This window comes from Lampetra planeri, chromosome 26 (assembly GCF_965212315.1).
Source record: "Lampetra planeri chromosome 26, kcLamPlan1.2.h2, whole genome shotgun sequence".
Lineage (NCBI taxonomy): Eukaryota > Metazoa > Chordata > Hyperoartia > Petromyzontiformes > Petromyzontidae > Lampetra > Lampetra planeri.
Genome location: NC_136132.1, coordinates 5,811,332 through 5,832,290, shown reverse-complemented (window position 1 = coordinate 5,832,290; position 20,959 = coordinate 5,811,332). Strand labels below are relative to the sequence as shown.

The 20,959-nt window shown below is 49.7% G+C and overlaps 1 protein-coding gene across 1 annotated transcript in view; it reads left to right on the top strand.

The window, feature by feature from the left end:
• The window catches only part of SMPD3 (sphingomyelin phosphodiesterase 3), a 103,471-nt gene extending 82,705 nt beyond the window's left edge, over positions 1-20,766 (top strand). The window contains exons 3-8 of the mRNA XM_078606592.1: positions 5,092-5,167; positions 8,958-9,119; positions 15,959-16,048; positions 17,320-17,383; positions 17,827-17,986; positions 19,410-20,766. Coding sequence (XP_078462718.1) covers positions 5,092-5,167; positions 8,958-9,119; positions 15,959-16,048; positions 17,320-17,383; positions 17,827-17,986; positions 19,410-19,511 — 654 coding nt within the window. The 3' untranslated portion in view covers positions 19,512-20,766. The remainder of the gene's footprint in view (positions 1-5,091; positions 5,168-8,957; positions 9,120-15,958; positions 16,049-17,319; positions 17,384-17,826; positions 17,987-19,409) is intronic.
• Positions 20,767-20,959: the final 193 nt, after the last annotated feature.

The window sequence follows — 20,959 nt, the reverse complement described above, 5'->3', positions numbered from 1 at the left end:
CTCAGAAGTAGTTCTGTGAGTTTCTCTTCCAAAGGTAACAAATGTAACGAGAGTGATGTTCCATCTTAATGGATTTTGGAAGTGAAACAAGTTTTAATTTAATTAAATAACCTTTACACTGCTTCCTGGAAAAGTTTCAAATTGCTATTTTTTTAAGTCATAACAAGCAGATGCCAATAGCACGATTGGAATACGATTTTAGATTAAATGAATCTGTGAATGCATTTCGATTTAAAGCTTTCGTGACTGCAGGGATTCATCTTCTTGGTTCTTTCGGTAAAGTCACGTTGTCTCTCCGACAGACCTGTTCTTCACCTGAGGACGGCTGCTTGCGTTGTGGCCGAAACGTCGTGAGAATTGTGTTTTATTACGTTTTATTTTTATTATTTTATTATTTCCCTTCTATGTGACTTTACAGAATGAACCAAGAATGTGATTACATTATTCATTTAAAATGTTTACTTCTGGGACCAGCATTTATCTCATTTGGCGGAGCAGCAGGGTTCCCAACAATGAGATTTTTAGTTCACATTCAGCCGGGCTATCACTGCCCATCATATCTGCAAAGGTGAGTAACAATATAATAATGTCACGTAGAAGGGAAATAATAAAATACTATAAATACAAAACAATAAAAATTCTCGCGACGTTTCGACTGCAACACAAGCAATCATCATCAGGTGATGAAACGTCGTGATAATTGTTTTTCTTATATATTTATATTATTTTATTATTTCCCTTCTACGTGACTTTACCGAAAGAACCAAGATTATGGATCACTGCAGTCACGAAAGCTTTAAATCAAAATTATAATAAAGGTTTAGTCAGGAAAGGCTGGTGAACTCTCATGACTCGTTTTCAGGAGGGTCCTGCCAAGTTGTTCCTAGTCGGCAGCGATGGTTGCTCTATATAATCCCAATTTAGTGATTTCTAGGTGATTTTTCGAATTTGAAACGCTCGAACGATGGCTCCCGCCACGGAATGGCCTCTTCTTTTCGCGAATGACATCGCGGGATTCTTCGACGTCCACCGCGAAGAAGACGCCGCGCGTAGCGGTATATTGTTATTACGGTCAGTCCAGCCGCAGTATTAACCAGCGCGGCCGCTGGTTTCACGCCGCGAACATCTGCAGCGAGTGGTGAACGCGCCCCCGCTGCTGCGGCCCATGGAACCGCCACGTGTGGCAACGGGAGCGTTGACTCGCGTTTAGATTATTTGGGTTATTTTGGCTGCTCATACATGAGCCACCTCGTTGAGCCATCGTTTGTGACCACGTCGCTTCTGAAAACTAAGTTCATTGGCTCGGTGGGCTTTACCTGGTAAGATAGAAATAGTTTAGTTTGTAAAATATATATTTTTAAGTTATTTGCTTACCTTTCCTATGCTTGGCATTCCGATCGTGTTTTTGTCCTGTTTGTTGTTTGTAAGATTCTGACCCGCCCCTTACTGGACATCTGTGGAAAAGAAGAGCTTCATAGCTCATCGGATTCCTCCGGCGTAAATAAAGATTCTGATTCTGACTGGGCCGAAACTCAGCCACGCCGGACACGTGAGCAGGCTGCTCCCGGCCATAGACACGTGGAATTCTCTCATCACAGACCGAGTGACGTGAGATTATTTTCGACCGACTGAACACACGCACACACAAAAGATCCCCCGTATAGCCTTAACAGACTGTAGTGGCAAGTGCTGTTAGCGAGCACCTATGAAGGCCGAAACGGTACACGAGGGGGTGGGTGGCCAGCACCACGCCCGACCGCCTTTGTCTCCCTGGTGGCGATGTTTACACACCACACCAGGTACTCATTTAAGGCTGAGTCGAACTAGGGGAGGCCCGGGACCGGTTCAGATAATCGTCACTGATGTTGGCAGTGAGCGGGAATCGAACCCGTGTCGCCGGGTTCATAGCACGCACACACACACACATACGTACACACACACACATACGTACACACACACGCACACACACGTACACACACGCGTACACACACACGCACACACACGTACACACACACACACGCGTACACACACACACACACGTACGTACGATCAATCCCCCGTGCGCCCGAAGCCTCGTCGAAAGTCAATCCACCACAAGCCACGCGTTTATGTTCTCTACTGTAGGTGGATTACACAAAGGGTCGGCAACTATAAGCCGCCCTGATTACATGATCTCTGACCTCTACTTTGATTAGCATTATGTACATAGAGGGGTTTGGGGGGAGAAGGAGGAGCAGGAGCAGCAGATGCGTCGAGTGAAATGATAATTGACGACACTGCACAATAGCATCGACTCCTAGTACAGGACTGATGGGTCAATCGAGATCGTGCCCAAGCTCAAGCCAAGCGTTTTGTCCCATTTGATGTGTCCACGCAACGTGCGTGCGCGCGTTCAACACTCGCACCTCCGATTAGCGCGGTTGGCTGCGTACGGTGCGAAAGAAGTTCTACATACACACATTGTACATTGTACCTCGTAACTACCAATGCACTAAAGCCACACACTGTCAGAGTTCGCCCCCTTGTTGACGGGGTGTGGTTGTCATCGTCGGATACCTGTCAATCCCTTATCGGTGCCCTTACCTTATTACAGACCAATTCAGACCGTATTGGTCACCCCGTGCCCTCATACATCTCAACGTCCATCCTACAAAGTGCCATCGCGAGCGAGAAACACAAACAAATAGACACGAAACTATGTTTTTGCCAGTATTGAAACGGCTTGTAACACCGTATGGACCTGACGATTCTATTTCCCTGTCACAAGAATGCCGGGGTAAACCGCGTGGTTTGTTGACACGGTATGTCCCACCAGAACTGGCGAGACTCCGATACCCGCGCTCGCAAAAAGAAAACGTCAGACAAATGATCCACTCGGGAGGGATTTGGCTAGGCCAGAGGTCTCGTTGTTCATTGACCGACAGTGGTTATCGTAGCTGCAACACACTCGGATCAACGCCGTCGCTGCTGCTGCTGCTTCGCATCGTAGGGGAGGCACTGGATATTCGATGGCCCTCGCCTATGAGGTTGACCTCAGTGTAATGTCTCCATCTGCATGAAGGAATCCACCCCAGCGCGTAGCACTGAGTGACTGAGTTAAGTTCACTGGTAAGTCATTGGAACCTCATTTGCCAGTAAAAAAATATGATAATTGGTTTTTTACCCTTCTATCTGGCAACAAAACTGACACCTTTTTTACCATCACCATCACCACCACCATCAGTGCATACAGAGTTATGTTTTTTGTTTGCATTATGACTGCAGGTATTGTGGTTTATGCAAACATGACTCCTTGTAAAAAAAGGTGTCAGTTTTGTTACCAGATATAAGGGTAAAAAACCAATTATTCACTGGTAAGTGTTCACTCGATTGCACATTGCGTAATGTTCTACCTGGTGCGCTTCTGCGGCCGTCTGGAAAGCTCTTCCTTCCGACTTTAGGGAGCCACTGGGAGCGATGCACTTTTAAATCTGGATTGAAAACTAATTTTTGTTTTACTGTTTAGTTTGTTTGTTGTCCGTACGGTGCAAAATAAATTCAACATACATACATATCCATAATAGAGCTTTTTTGGGTTAGATCGCGTAAATATATAAATGTGTCGTTAAAACCCGCCACCACCCGACACAGCCAACTAGTGAGGGTTGTCACGTCAACAGAACGTGCCAATTCGTCACTAGTACAGCACACCGGTGTGTTGGGGAGCCAAGCCACAACATTTACAATCTGAGTACGACATACATATATACATACATGTTACTGATGGAACACTGTATGTTGAAAACCGCTCCAGAGTTTGATTCTATTTCACCAATGAAATGTTTGATTGTATGTCACCAATGAAATGTTGCACTCCTAGACGGCCTTGTGGGGGACAGGAAGGGCATGAACAAGATATGTTGTCTGCTTCGTTAATTCCTACAATTAGCAACAGCAATGCTAATGATTAGAATTTGTATGTTAAAATTCTGCCACGCCTTGCAAAGCTTCTGAACGAAAGAGGTCTTACTGTTTTTATGTTAACAATGCTTTGTACAAATGCCCTCTTTGCTCCGCTGTGCTAATAGAAGGCTAGGCGAGACAGCCTGAGCATGAACTTCGTGTGCTGGCAATGGTGATGATTGTTATAGTCGATGGTATAGGTGGTAGTGATGATGGTTGTGGTGACAATGGTGGTAGTGATGATGGTTGTGGTGACAATGGTGGTAGTGATGATGGTTGTGGTGACAATGGTGGTAGTGATGATGGTTGTGGTGACAATGGTGGTAGTGATGATGGTTGTGGTGAGGTGGGGAGCGGTAGTGCAGCGGTTAGCGCGCTACGCTACGAGCCGGGCGACAATTCCCGCTCACGGCCACCACCAGTGAGGATTATTTGAACCGGTCCTGGGCCTGACCGAAGTCCACTCAGCCTCAAATGAGTACCTGGTGCGGTGAGTAAACATCGCCACAAGGGAGACAAAGGCGGCCGGGCGTGGTGCTGACTACCCACCCCCTCGTGTGCTGTGCTGGCCTTTATAAGTGCTTGCTAACAGCACTTGCCCCAGGAGTATGTTAAGGTTATACGGGGGATCTTTGTCTTTTGATGGTTCGTGACGGTGGTGGTGATGGTGGTGGTGACGGTGGTGGTGATGGTGATGATGGTGGTGGTGATGGTGGTGATGGTGGTGACACTGGTGGTGATGGTGGTGGTGGTCACAGTGGTGGTGATGGTGGTGGTGGTCACAGTGGTGGTGATGGTGGTGATGGTGTTGGTGATGGTGTTGGTGGTGGTGGTGATGATGATGATGGTGGTGATGTGGTGGTGATGGTGACGGTGGTGGTGATGGTGGTGGTGATGGTGGTGGTGGTGATGGTGACAGTGGTGGTGGTGGTGATGGTGATGGTGGTGATGATGGTGGTGATGATGGTGGTGATGATGGTGGTGGTGACAGTGATGGTGGTGGTGACAGTGGTGGTGATGATGGTGGTGGTGACAGTGATGGTGGTGGTGACAGTGATGATGGTGGTGACGGTGGTGGTGGTGACAGTGGTGGTGATGGTGGTGGTGACAGTGGTAGTGATGGTGGTGGTGGTGATGGTGCGCGTGCAGGTTCAGGTTGGGACCACTCCTCAGGAGCGCCGGCTCGTGGGGTTCGTCTCGTGCACGCACACGCAGGCGACCGAAGGTTCGTGTGGCGCGCAACGCTGCACGTGGCACCAACACTCACGACGACACTCGCACTGATGCTCACGCGAACACTAAGCACCCTGACCTCAACGTTTACCCTTACACCAACCCATACTCTTAACACTCACGCTTTCGCTAACCCTAACACTCACCCTAGCGCTAACTCTAACACTTCTTCTTCGAGCGTAAGTCAAGTACGTGCACATCATACGCCCGGGTTTAAGTCTTTGAGCCATGTGGCGATAGCTTCAGGAGCAGAGTGGGTCCTGCACTCTGAGTGCATCAGCTCAACGTGGAAGGCCTCTCGCGTGCCAAGTGTGGCGTGCTCGCCACGTGTTTACGTCGAGGAAACGTCCACGTCGTTTCGCTCCAGGAAAACCCATTCCCCAAGACAGCGGATTCGCAAACTACGTGGCCTCTAACCCGGCGGTGCACACGCATGAACGTTTTGGAAGCAACAAAATACGATGAACGGTTTATGTAAAACGTTTGTTATTTATTTGCTATTTAAAATTTTTACATTTCAAAACCCTTCTATGGTGCACAATAGCTGCTGTCTAAACATTTTGGGGGGGATGGAGGGGGGGGAGCAGGCGACTGCACTACCGCTCTGAGAAGGACTCCGCAGAGTTCATTCACAAGTGTGTGGTCTTGTGGCCAGTGTAGCTGCCACCGATTATTATTATTTTCATCGAGGCTATGCGTGGGCCCGTTGCATTGCGTTGTGACGCGCGTACACACCGTCAACATAAACTAAACCGGTTATAAAAAGCGGTGGATAGAAATATGGGGAGCTGCCCCAAACCAGGCGGGACCCTACCGAAAGGGGTAAGGGTAGCTTTTCTTAATTTAAGGGAGAGGGAATGACAAGGGGAGGGAGGGAGGGATATATCCAAAACGCACCCGAAATAAAGAAAGGAAAAACACAAGAGGCGACCTGGACGAACATGCTGGTGCCACCTATGAATGTAACAACATTTAGACAAATATCCTGGCACAATAGGTGTTCTGAGACAGGAATGTCAAAGCACGCAAGATAAACAAAAATATAAACTTTTTATGTACTAGGTAAGGCCCACTGAGCTATTTAGCTCTTTTTCAGAACCATCCTGGCCACAGATGACAGCTCAACAAAGTGGCTTATCACGTGGAAATGAATGCCAGCCAAATACTTTAAACGCACGTTTATAAATGTGGAGGGAAAAACCGGAGGACCTGGATAAAAAAAAATCCACGCGACCACGGGGAGAACATGCAAACTCCATACATACAGCAGGCGTCAGGGTCGCCTGTATATTTGAAGAGACTCCATCCGAGAAATGTCCTGTCCTTACCGGTGTAGAGGTGGAAAGCCACTTTGGTGGAGCAGAGGGCAGTGCCACACACTGAATATGACCGAAAAATCTGAACTCTACGTGAAGATCGCTGGTCTCCGATGACAGCGAATCGTCGTTCAAAAATTAAAGTGTCCACGATTTGAATTCAACCGTTGCCTCACTTCAATGTAGCCGGGTGGGCCCGCGGCCATCTATAATTTAAATGTGAACATGAACGGCATGTATTTTTAAACACGTAACCATTACGTGCAGTGCAGTGTCTGTGTTCAACCTGATTCATGTCCCGGGCCCAATAGAATGCTGATGAGCATCATCATTTACTTAGGTTCGCACGGCGGAATGGGAAGCTGCGATTAATGTTTGCGTTCGACGCGAGGAAACTTGGCATTCGAGAGATGCAAGACATAATTTTCGTCCTTGGGTCACGAAGGCCATCTATTACCTTTGTCCCCGCGTGCCGAAGATGCACGTCTCTCCATCTGTTGTGTCATTGCGAAAGCCAATGTCATAAAATTCCACGTTGCCATAACAGCCAGGCGGCTTGAGGTGCATCGTGAATGCAATAACGCAAAAAAACGCGTACGTAAAATTAATTCCCAGCAAATATTAACATTGTAGCACAACAATAACATTCCACTTTAAATTAACTCATGCCCTGCGTGTATATATCATAGACAGCATCTAACATTTAGCAAATAACCCTCAACTCATTTATCATGAAATTAATAGCATAACAACATTCTCGTCGTTATAAGGTCAAGGCTTGGTTCCAGCTCCACGGATGGGGGGGGGGGGCAGCAGATCCGCTGTGGGGGGGGGGGGGGCGAGAGGGGGGGCGGGGGGGGGGGCGGGGGGGGGGGCACCGTAACGGTGACGCGCCGCTACGAAAGAGTGAACTTGGGTGGTGGCCCAAAAGGGACATTGGATGCTACGGGGCCCACAAGCGCCCCAAGGCGCCGGCCCTGGTACGATCACGCAGAACCTCCCTGCATCTCAGCATTGCCCTCGCCTGTACGTACGTATGTACATATGCTAAACTTCTTTCGCACCCTACGTAGCCAACCATGCGAACCGGGGGTGCGGGAAATCCAGCACGACGGAGGGCTGGTGGATCGCAACAAATGTTGTGAAACTCGCTTCCCTGATGCGTCGAAGAGGTGCCATACTCTGGCTTGCCAGGAGAAGGCAGTACTGCAAGTGGTCTAATCGTCATCTGTTTCCATCTGTACGGGATAGAACGTTGCCCCTGGTTAAGCAAACGACGGATGAATCGCACTGAGTTGACTTCCCCGTTTGTTGTTCCCACAAATTGAGCGTCCCCTCGGCTATCGACCAGGCTGTGGGCGGGCGACACTAAATCAAAGGACGCCCACACACCTTAATCCCCACCAAGGCAAATGATGACATCAAACCCAGCCTGGTGAGCATGAGAGTGCACTGCACCCGCCTCGAATTCAAATGCACCCACAGATGTTCGCGGTGGCAGTGGCGTAGCTTTGGTTGACATGGGCCCTGGTACTGGGAATTATTCAATGGGGCCTCATGTCTCATTCGACCACCCACCCCCTTCGTAACCCGGCGTCTACGCTGCTCGTGCTCGTTGATTGTTATGCCACTCCATGGCCGGGGTGATTGGGCCGCTCAGGGGGCTCGTGTTATCGTCAGAGCACTGAGCTTGCCCCATCGAGATCACGGGTTACAAATCTGTGTTTCAGCATCTTGTGATTAAACCGGCTCAGCGAGTTGATGCTTTCAGCCCTGTTACTCGAGATTGCACAAAAAGGACCATGAAATGTAACGCCCTTTTCACTGTTCCAGGTCTGGGCATTACATATTTCAGTTTGATGAGGACAGAAGGAACACGCGTTGATTGCAGGGCGTCGAGAAGGGCGGGTAGCCCAAGCGTAATTCTGTGCCACGAGCTAGTGAGCCGCTCACTACGAGAAATCCGAATCGAAATGATTCATCTCGTGGCCTGATTCTGATAACACAATTGGAAGAAGGTGGCAAAGCTGAACGCAGATTCACCGCCCGTCTGCGCAATTCGGATGTGCAGTGCGAGTTAATGGCACGCGAGATGCAATGACGCGTGAAGTACGAGGTGCGTTATTACACCGCACAAGTGTGAGAGATGGCGGTGGTTAGGAGAGGCCTTCGGCCAGCAATGGCGATGACAATGATGACGACGAGGGTAACGATGCATGCGAATATTCGCATTTGGTGAAAAATGGAACGGTAGCTCTACGTGCGCGGGGCGACACGTCGCGCCATGTACGATGCACGCAGCGCGATGCCGTGCGTCTGTGGCGTGCAGTCCAGGGCACGCGCGGAATGTCCAATGCTTGCGAGAGATGGTATTCGATGTGGTGGTGGTGCCGCCGCGCGTCCATCGCGTGTGGTTGACGCTGCGTCCGCGTGCGCGTGACGCCGTGGCCGTGCGGCGGCCAGCAGGCCACGCGTCGGTGCGGTGCGAGCAGCTGGACCTGCTGGTGCAGTGGCAGGCCGAGTTCCGCAAGGAGTGCAGCGGCGAAGCGGCGGGCAGCCCCGCCAGCCGCGACATCGTCCTCTTCGACGTCATGTGCGGCGACCTCAACTTCGACAACTGCTCCATGGGTGAGTGAGCGTGCGAGCGAGCGCGCTGCTAACGACGCGATCGAGAGGCGGACCAAACACATGAGAAGTCAGTCGGTGCGACGGGGGAGGAAGGATGAGCGGTCTGCGGGTGGAGCAATGCTCGGCGATCAAATGCTCGCCCCGCTCTCGATGATTACCGACTGACCGACCGGCCATCGCTGGGCTAGATCGCAGGTGTACTCGTGCCACGCCTGCTGAGCTACGAGGTCTTTCAATAGTTGGAGGTACGGAATGTAGGTTGTGTCACTAATCAAAGCGGCGTGGCGAAGTATGGTCAAACAAATCTCCATAGCAATCGTGGACTGGGGGACGGGGCGGGGGGAGATGGGGGGGCTTCATTCAGCCAATGGGGCCGATGGGGCTGATGGGGCATTAAGGAGAAACATCTTCTTTATGCCGACCTGCTCATTGTAACAAAAATAAACCTCAACACACTCGTCAATAGCACTGTGGCCTTAAAAAGGAAGAATCTAATCGGTGGTGTTTCGGGGAATCGCCCTCGTCCGTAGCAAATCGTTTACGTGAAGGGCCATTGCCTGAAACATCGCCCCTTTCTTTTTTCCCTTCAAAGGCCACAGTGTTGCTATTGACGAGTGTGTGTGTTTGTTTGTTGGCTGTGCTTGGGCACCGCTGCCAACGCAGCAGCACCACCACATATTTTTGCTCTCGATAAAGATTATAAAATACATTCACTCCCACCACCCCCCAACAGCTTCTCCCACCACCACGTCTCCCCCTCTGGCCGGGCCGCTGTGTCCGAGTCAGAAGCGTGTTGCATTATAATCCAGTGGTTTTAAAGCATGGGGAGATATTTACTTCGAAGGGGGCACAACATTTCATCTGTGACACACAACTTGATTTGCTCTGCTTTGTACTTTTATCACAGATGCAAATATATACGGTTTTGTGTCTTGCAGTTTTAAGTGATTGAGTTGAGGCAGTCGGTCATTAAATGATCTTGCCTCTCACGTGAGGGTTCTGCTCAGCAAGCCGGGGCCAGCAGAGAGAGAGAGAGAAGGCACGGGAGATGAACTTAACAATTTTTTTTATTTTACGAGGTAAGGCCCAATGAGCTATACAGCTCTTTTTCAGAAGCAACCTGGCCCCAAATGATAGCTCAACGAAGTGGCTTATCATCACTGGGGAATTTATAGAAGCAGTCAAATGCTCTAAACGCGTGACGTTGATTCTAAACGTGGAGAGAAAAAACCGGAGAACCCGGAGAAAAATCCACGCGACCACGGAGAGAACATGCAAACTCCAAATATACAAGTGCCAGGGTCAGGATCGAACCCACGACCTCCTGCAGACCAGGCAATGTAGTTAACATCTCGTCACCGCGGCACCCCAAAGATCCTTGGAAGGTCAGAAGTAATTGTACGAGCAAGGCGTGGGAAGCGGTGATAACGTTTTGCATCGTGCCCACGACAAACCCTGAATGCTCCCGATGTAACAAGATCATGGACGCTAAGTTGGTGTGAGCCTGATTGGTACTTATATTGGAGCCTAGCTGGAAATGGCAGGCATTAGAAGCTTGGGTTGCTAAAGGACTGCTGGGAGATGGTATTATAGCAAGTGGATCCTTGATTCCATCTGTGTGGAGCTTTGAGCATAATCCTGCCCCCCCCCCACTCCCCCTACTTCAATGACTTTTTTTCCAGGTACAGTACTCTGGTTTCCTTCCAAGTGCCAAACACTCATTAAAGCAATATGCCAAACATCATAATGCACGACCCTCCTAAAAGATGGCTTTTAGACTCGGCAAGGCTTTCTCCTGGGCAAAGAGAGGATTTTCACGTACAATATTGTATGCACTCGGACGTGTTCGGTTCACACATTCACGTTGACATATCAAGGTTCCTATCAACATTCCTTTCTTAAGCCGCTCTTTCTTTTCGTCCCAGAAACGATTCAAGTTTCAGCAAAACATCATCCGTCATCGTGATGACGAGACGTGCGAAGATGCACCGCGCTCCTCGCTAGCAGGACGCGCGGTGTTTTTGAAAGGTTACCCAAAAAAAAAACAAAGTGTGTCGCTCGCTCGTTATTAAGTGAGAAAAACTGCACGGCGCGGCGAGGCGAATCCCGCGGCACCTGTCACACGCCGTGGTCATTTTCATAATGCTTCACAAAAGCTCCGGCCACGTGGGAAATCGTGGCATCGTGAGCCGCTCGTTGAATTTGAATTTGCCTCGGAACTGCGAAGGTGCACGTGTGTGTGTGTGTCTCTGCGTGTGTGTCTACAGCGGTTAGCGCGCTGCGCTACGAACCCGGAGACCCGAGTTCGATTCCCGCTCACGGCCAACACCATCAGTGACGATTGTCTGAACCGTTCCTATGCCTCCCCTAGGTCGACTCAGCCTCAAATGAGTACCCAGTGCAGTAAACATCGCCGCTGGGGAGACAAAGGCGGCCGAGCGTGGTGTTGGCCACCCACCCCCTCGTGTGCTCGTTAACAGCACTCGCCCCAACAGTCTGTTACAGGCTATATGGGGGATCTTTATCATTGTGTAACGGGGTATGGAGAGTGGTGGCATAGTGGTTGGCTTACTGTGCTACCAACTCAGTGACCCTAATTCCATTTCCGTTCATTTATTTCAGCAGAGAGGGCCCAATAAGCTGCCAGGCTCTACTTCATGGGTGTCCTGCGATGGTTCAGGTCTTAGTTACAGTCACAGATGCATAGGTCAGTGACAAATATCTTAACCTGTCCTGGGCCTCCCCTCGGTCCACTCAGTCGTATGGGTACCCGACGCGGCGTGTAAACATCAGCACTGGCAAGGCGTGCCCATCACAGCCCACAACAGCAGCGCACGTGGGAAGAGAGGGGGGACTTTTTTGCCCTCTTGTATTTTTCCTGTTATCGGATTAGTCGACTAATCAAACCCAGCAACGGAATCAATAATCGCGAGAGTAATCGATTGCTCGGATAATCGGGTAGCCCAGCCGAACTTCATTTCCAAGTGGCCTGTGGCCACAAGACGACTACCGCTTTGAGAGGCCCTGCGAACAACATTTACCTTCCACTGCTTGGCGTCTTAGCTGCACCAATCGGGTACGAGAGGGAAATATGCTAAAACCTGGCAACGTTTTCTAAGTTTGGCGCGCGAACTCACATTTGTTACTGCGGCGTGCGAGCATTCACGCGTGATTACCCTGTAAAAGGGATTTGAAACTCCCATTCGGACCTCGGTAAGGAAACGGTTTCACGCCGCTGGTCTATGCGTCGTGCGAGTGGGACAAGCGTGGGGTCGGCTGCGTCAGGTGACGGAGAGAATTATAGTTGCATTTCCATCCATTGCCAGGTTTGCAATTCATTCTTTTTTTTTATTTCGTGAGAATAACTGACATTTATCCCAATTAAATTTACTTGATGCATTGACAGGCTGGATACAAAATGTATATGTACTTTCAGTGCCGGATTATCCTAGTAGCAAAAGTAGCATATGCTACGGGCCCCGCACTTTCAAGGGCCCCGTGCTAAATGCTTTCAAGCTATCTATTCCGGTTCAGTGATTCTGCACTTGCTCTATTACTATAGTACTATACTGCCTTCAACTTGTATGAACGACTGGGTGTTTAAGGTTAGAGATTTGTCGTATTATCTGGCTGTATAGCAAATGAAAAAATGCAATTACTTTACAATGCAAGTAAATTGTATTTTTTAATGTTTACCTTTTTTTTTAAGTTAGGGTCTGTTTATAACATATGTTACAGGCCCCGCACTAGCTTAATCCAGCACTGTGTAAACTTTAAAAAACGACTCCCTAATAGGATAAATAACGGACACGTCTGTTATGTTTGGTTGACGGATTGCACCCAATTACAGACGGCTTTAATTGGGAAGCTTCTGTAAAAACAATGCATTCATCAAAGTACACGACGCCACTAATGGCCGTTCCGAGAGAAATGGTTACATTTTGGAAAAAGTTAAGTTACTCAACTTGTTAGGATAACAACGGGGCAGTTTTGATTCGAATAGGTTGAGTGATTTCTTCTTCTTTTACGTGATGCAACTCGGGTGCATGCTCAAGCGAGTCACACTGATCTCCACTCGCACTGATCTCCACTCGCACTGATCTCCACTCGCACTGATCTCCACTCGCACTGATCTCCGCTCGCACTGATCTCCGCTCGCACTGATCTCCGCTCGCACTGATCTCCGCTCGCACTGATCTCCGCTCGCACTGATCTCCGCTCGCACTGATCTCCACTCGCACTGATCTCCACTCGCACTGATCTCCGCTCGCACTGATCTCCACTCGCACTGATCTCCGCTCGCACTGATCTCCGCTCGCACTGATCTCCACTCGCACTGATCTCCACTCGCACTGATCTCCACTCGCACTGATCTCTGCTCGCAGTCCGTGGTGAATATTCCGCACTTCGTGACATTGGCCACGCATTAACAAAATGGGCCCCGGTGCATGGAATCAAAACGGGGCCAGCTACCGACCTTCTCGTAGCCCGGCACCTGGGCTCCCTGGTGGAGTTGCACTGCCTGCGCACTCGATAACCACACCACTATATTCTTGGTTCTTTCGGTAAAATCACGTAGAAGGGAAATAATAAAATAATCAAATTAAACAATACGATTCTGACGACGTTTCGATTGCAACACAAGCAATCATCACCAGGTGTAAAAATCACAGCCACTTTTTCAAAACAATTATTGCTGTGGTTTTCACACCTGATGATGATTGCTTGTGTTGCAGTCGAAACGTCGTGAGAATTTTATTGTTTTATTTTTATTATTTTATTATTTCCCTTCTACGTGACTTTACCGAAAGAACCAAGAATATGAATCCCTGCAGTCACGAAAGCTTTAAATCGAAACTACACCACTGTTTGGAAGGATGATGGCCCGAATTCAACGCTTGATCGGGATTTTGAATTACAACCTTCTCATTGAGTGTCGAGTGCTCTAACCACAGAGCTCTATGACCATAACATAGCATTACACAAATTAAGCATCTCTGTACCACAGGACCCACTGCTAGCCCAAATGCTGCTGAATCTGGATAAGTCACGGTTTCAATATATGGTCATAATATATTCACAGTGAAATAATTGTGCATTGCGACCCATTTACATTCGAGGGGTAATTCAAGGAGCAATTGTTGTCCGGGCAGAATTACAAACCCAGAATTTCAGCTGTGCTGTCTCGGTGCTCAGACATGGCCATCACGAGCCACCTATGGAAGCAAAATATAAAAACCCATGAGCTGGTGGAGTCGATGCATTTGGCCCGCCAGGCCTGTGACTGTAATTCTCTCTTTAATGCGCACTCTGAAGGGATGAGCTGTTTTTATATTTAATAGAGCTGTCAGCTCGAATGCTTTTCAGCCCAAGAGAGCCCCCCAACCCACCACAGCAGCTTTGGCGCGGACCAGACCAGGAATAAATGTGTGCAGGATTTTACACGGAAAGCTGATTATGCGCGAACCAGACAATTTTTGCCGGTCCTTCCCCCTTTTGTCGGCGCGTGCCATCGACTCCACGCCACGGCGGACTGTACGAGGACTAGCGTCACGGTCGTCCGCGCCAATCCGTCGCAGCGTTTGTGGAGTGGGCAGAATTCGATTAAAAAAATATTAAATTCGATACAGTGACGTGTCCAATCCCAAACCCGGCCCCTGCCTGGATGGGACAGTGATCCCAACTTCTCCCCCACCTTTCTTTTTTTTGTATTCAGGAGTATAGATTTTGTAATCTTTGTCCGTCGAGTTTCTGTGCTCCTCCTCGTGCCGTCGCGGTTTATGCTCCGTGCCGGGCTCTCGTTGAAGTACAATAAAAACATGAAACAACAATAAAATCGATATCGTGCAATGGGGGCAGTCGAATCTTCTCAACTACATTCGTCACAACACCCCACGATGCAGCAATTGCAGTGTGCGGTGGCTTAATTTGCATTGCGGTTATAAATGATGGGTGATCACAGAAAGGCAGACTGCGGGTGGTCGAGAGGACCGATGCAGAAATGAAAAAACACTGGATTATGGTACGACTCTGAGAGAGCGATCCGTAGGTTGAATTACATGCAACTTTGGATTGGTGTTGTGTCTAAATACTGCACAGTACCTGTATTCGGGGGGGTTATGATGATGGGTCCATGAATTGAGCCGTGACGCATTTTTAAACGGTCAACGATTGGGTTTTCCCTGCACTTTGCCAAATAAACAAAAAAGTTACGATCGATTTCGCCAGTCTACAGTGGTCAATAAGTCAGTTCCCCATGCTCCAATGAGCATCAACAGCACTGACATCCATATTTCACTCCTGAGCCAATGGTGGAATTCCGATAGAGTATTCCTCTCGTGAGGCCCAGTCTCGTTATAGCGGCTCTCTCACGACGACGACAACAACGCACCGAGTGGCAGGTGGTGCTCGCATTGCTGATGAGTAAACGCACGTGGCGGTGATGACGACGCTGACAAAAATCGATAACCGATGATGAAGGTGATTATGATGATGGCGGTGATGATGATGCTGACAACATCAATGATGATGATGGTGGTGGTGGTTATGAAGGTTATGTTTGACGATGATGATGACACGGACCTTGTAAAGTCATATCATCACCACCACCACCACCACCATTTTCACTATCATGATCAGCATTTCAGCATCATCATCATCATCAATGATCATCACCACTTTCACAATCATCAGCAATGTCCTCAATGTCACCACCTACCTCAGCATTGTTATCATTGATGATGATTTTATCAAAATCATGATGATTTTATCAAAATAATTATTGCCGTCGTCGTCGTCGTCATCATCATCCTCCTCCTCCTTTGTTTGATGTCCAACAGAGGACAAGTTGGAGCAGCACCACCCGCTCTTCACGCACTACCGCGACCCGTGCCGGCAGGGCCCCGGCGAGGAGAAGACGTGGGCAGTCGGTGAGCAGAGATCTGTGTAAATGCAGGCAACACTTAAATTAGAAACCATTTTTTTTATTTTACCAGATAGGGCCCACGTTACCTGTATAAAAGACACCTGGGAGCCAGAAATCTTTCTGATTGAGAGGGGGTCAAATACTTATTTTCCTCATTAAAATGCGAATCAATTTATAACATTTTTGACATGCGTCTTTCTGGATTTTGTTGTTGTTATTCTGTCTCTCACTGTTCAAATAAACCTACCATTAAAATGATAGACTGATCATTTCTTTGTCAGTGGGCAAACGTACAAAATCAGCAGGGGATCAAATACTTTTTTCCCTCACTGTACATAGCTCTTTTTTCAGAAGCGTCCTGGTATCACAAATGATGGCTCAACGAAGTGGCTTATAATCGCGCGGACATTTATAGTAGCAGCCACATACTCGAAACAGCGTGATGTTGATTCTAAATGTGGAGGGGAAAACCTGGAGAACCCGGAGAAAAATCCACGCGATCACTGGGAGAGAGACACGCAAACCCCAAATATACAAGCATCGAGGTCGGGATCGAACCCACGACCTCCTACATACCATGCGAGGAAGTTAACATCTCGCCACCGCGAGATGGACAGTCATACAGAGAGGTAGTCAATCCACTGCTGGATGAGGGTCTCCCCACACAGCGTGGATCGTAAGGGGTGACCACACAAAGACCCCCCCCCCCCCCCACCGTGTAGCCTTAACAGACTGCTGGGGCAAGTGCTGTTAGCGAGCACCTATCAAGGCTGGCATGGCACACCAGGGGATCTGTGGCCAGCACCACGCCTGGCCGCCTTTGTCTCCCCAGTAGCGATATTTACTATACACTGCACCAGGTACTATTTTAATCAGAGCCGACCTAGAGGTGGCCCAGCATCGGTTCAGATAATCGTCACAGTTGTTGGCCGTGAGCGGGAATCGAACTTGGGTGGCCAGTACAACCCACTCACCGCTACGCTACTGCTCCCCACACACACACACCACCACAAAAAGACAATCACACACACAACCAGTATATAGTTCACGACTGATGTTAGCCCTGGTTGAGAACCAAACTCAGGTGTGAACAAGTAGGGGGTCATGATGATGATGGTGGTGATGAACTGCTTTTTGTGTCGAGTTTGTTGTCCTTCCCCGCACCTCCGATTAGCACGGTTGCCTACGTACGGTCCAAAAGAAGTTCAACATGCATACGTACAAACCCATTGGTGTAAATTTTGTTGCAAATTGGCCCTGCTGTGATTTCCACAGGCACCTTGCTGGACCAGGAAGGCTTGTACGACGAGGAGGTCGCATCACCAGAAAACCTGCAGAAGTGAGCATCTTGTTGAATAAACCTGGATTACTATCCAAAGACAAAGGTCCCCCCCCATATAGCCTTTAACAGACTGTCGGGGCAAGTGGTGTTTGCGAGGAGCACCTAAACTAGATTAATATTACAAAGTGTCATGATTGAGTGTGCCTAATCTGATATGTATTGCTTTTACTGCTGTGAAGTTGTATTTATTTAAATTGCATTTCTGATTCTTAAAGCGCTTTTAAAATGATCGTGTTGCTATTCTTTCCGATGCAACTATTTCCAACATTTCAGTATTTTTCCGTGAATTTCAACGTTCATGCAAAGCACGTCGAGGCGATCATTTCCTTCATGGCGGAACGCAAAATCAAAATCAAGATCGATCGAGTGATCGAGCGATCCTTTGACAACCTACGCGCTCGGCACACTCCATAATTCCGTTGTCGTTCCATGGCCCGCAGGGTGCTGGAGAACGAGGAAGGCCGCAAGAGCTACCTGGTGTTCCCGTCCAGCAAGAGCCCGCGCTGCGACCAGGGCGGCCGTCCCGTGCCGCTCCGGGGCAGCGGGCGACGTCTCGACTACATGCTGCACACGGAGGAGAGCTCGCTCGAGTGCCGCACGGTACGCTCACTCGCTCGCTCGCTCGCTCTCCCTCCCTTGCTACGCTCGCTCGCTCCCTCCGCTCGCACACTTTCTTGGTCTCCCTCCCTCTCTCGCTTACTTTACTCCCCTCCCTCCGCTCCCCTTGCTCCCTCTCTCGCTCCCTCGCTCGCTCGCTCCATCTCTCCCTCACCTGCTCCCTCCCTCACTTCACTCACTTCGCTCCCTCGCTCACCTCGCATCTTCCCTCCCTCGCTCACTCCACACACTCCTTCTCTCTCTCAGTAACCATCATAATTAGCCCTGATCTATCCACCGCTGGATGAAGGCTACCCCTAGCCATCGCCACCCCCCCCCCCCCATCACCATCGCCTGCCGTCCCCATGATCCTACGAAGCAATGATCCACCCAGCACCTGAGACGCATGCCGATGTCATTGCTCCATCTCCGCAGTGGATTACATTCAATCTTGAGTAGGAGTCGCTATCTGACTTTGGACGGTGATTGTGGCGGTAGCGCCCGTGTCAGTGGCTGCTGTAATCATGGCAACACGATGGTGCCGATGTGGTGCGGGAGGTAAGCAGCAGAAACCAGTTGCTGCTGTGGGCAAGAAACAATAACCGCAGAGGCAACAACCACCTTCCTGGATATTCCGACACTTTTCAGAGAGAAATTTTAAATAAAGCGAATCGAATTACCGGATATAATTAGGAGCCAAGAAAGGCGGTGATTAACGTGGACAGGGCTGTAAATAATGCACCGCGCCGTACGCTCCGTCGATGTGCAAATGGGGCAGATGATAAACGAGTGGGCCCGCTCGGGTGAAGCTTTAATAATTCAGCCACGCACAGCCATCCCCATTGCAAGCCACTTCCTTCGGCGCTGCTGCCCTGCCCCTATCGGGAACCACACGCGCACGTTCACCCGCTGCTTTTTGCCTGCAACGGCGCGAACGAAGTGAACTCGCCCGTTTTGTTTTTGTTATTTCCACTCGTCAGATGTTCCACTTCGATCAAAGGCCAAGGTCCTGTGCTCCCCCGCGTTTGCATCACGCGCCACGTGTGCAACCGCGCGTGTTGACGATCGCGCCAGCCACAATGCAACGATTCACGTTGCGTCGTGGTGAACGCAGCCGTATATAGTCTACAGACTGTTGGGGCAGGTGCTGTCAGCCAGACACTATTAAGGATGGAACGGCGCATGAGGGGGGGGATGGTGTGGCGAGCGCAACGCCCAGACGTCTTTATCACTCCCCCGACCCCATCGCACGAGGTACTAACTTCTAGTCGGCATTATCCTCCGGGAGGTTCAGAACCAGTTCGGACGTCACTCGCCACGAACGTTCGCCGTGGCCGGAAACCAAACTCAGCCTGTGGGGTTTTTATCGGTGCACGAACGAACCGCTCCACCGCTCTCCTTCTCCCCCTGTTCGTCTCCGTGCCAGGAGGTGGAGGAGTACTCGTTCATCACGCAGCTGGCCGGGCTCACGGACCATCTCCCCGTCGCCATGCGTCTCCTCGTGTCCTCTCTGGACGAAGAGCCCTGAACGCTGCCGGACGCCGGCAGCTGGGAAACCACCGCCGTTGCCGCCGCCGCTGCCGCCGCCGCCATCACCACCAGCGGCTACATCCGCACCGGCTGAACGTTGACGGCCCTGGCCCTCGGGAGCCGGACTCGCCGGCGATGGAACTCGGGAAGCTCTTTGAGCGGTTCAGCAAGGTGGCTTTGTTGGCACGGCCGCCCCGCGGAGAAGCCGGAACAGCCAGCGGTGCGATGCGGTCGGCGCGGCCTCGAATCGGCGCTCGCTGGAACGCGGCGATTGCAGTGGCGGCAGCTGCACGGCCGCACTGACGATCGGCCGTTGGGAACGCGCGCTGATGGAAGTGCCGACGCTCGGCTTGCCTCGGGGCGAAACGTCGGTCTCGGCGTCGCGGTGAGCGTTTCAAGTTGCCGTGGGGTCGCCGAGATGTTGAAAAGGCTCCGCTCCTCGTTAGCATTCCTCAAATTGACCAACGGGGAGTGACGTTGACATTTGATCAGATGAAAACTGTGGTCCCAGCGGACGCTTTTTAAAAACCTGCCGTTTTAAATGTAATTTACATGTAGGCACTGTGTCTGATCACCCACTTAATGCCTTGAGTCAAACAGAAGTCAGTCAACTGTGTTGTCCTACGATTATATATTATGGCCATTCGCAACGTGTCTGAGGCTGAGGCTATTTTAGCATGGGACCTCATTTTAAAATTACACCTTATTACAAATCTTGTCAGTGTTTTGTCCGTGCATTTGAGTGCATAAAACCAGGAATGTCTCCGCACTACACTATTGTTGCTGGCGGATATCTCCCTCGACCACTCCCAGTCTCCTGGATCCCTCAAGTATCAACAGCATCAAACAGCGCCAGTGGAGGAGATGTGACAAATCCGAGCGAAGCCTGTTGAAAGTCTGTGTCCGATCCTCGTGCGTGAGACACATTCACAGCTGAAAGTGCAAGGGGTGTCGCGCTCGTGTTTTATCCACGCTACCCTCAACGCGGGCGTGATACATCTGCCGAGGTGCAGACTACCCTCCGTCGGTTGGCCTTCGTTAATTACTTTCAATGCTGACGACGTTATCGTGATAGTAAACATTTTGCGAACTTTGCAGGAGCATTTTGTAACGAGGAGTTGCTGATGACGTTACCAACTGTCGTGCAACTCCCTCAATGTTTGTGATTTTGAAAAGGTTGTTTATTTTGTGAGCGGGCATGATTGCAAGTTTGTATTGAAGTTATGACAAGTAGTAAACAATATTTAAAGGGACTACGTGTTTTTAATATTATTGCTCAGCCTCATAGTAGTAGTGGTACTTTTGAGGGAAAAGGGTTTTAGTGAAATCCAAATGTTTTTTAATTCCAAATATCCCAATCACTGCCACCAGCAATCGCTCCTTGGGAGTCAGTTTTTTTACAACTCTTTGCTATATTTGTTTTGTTTTGACACAACTAATTTATTA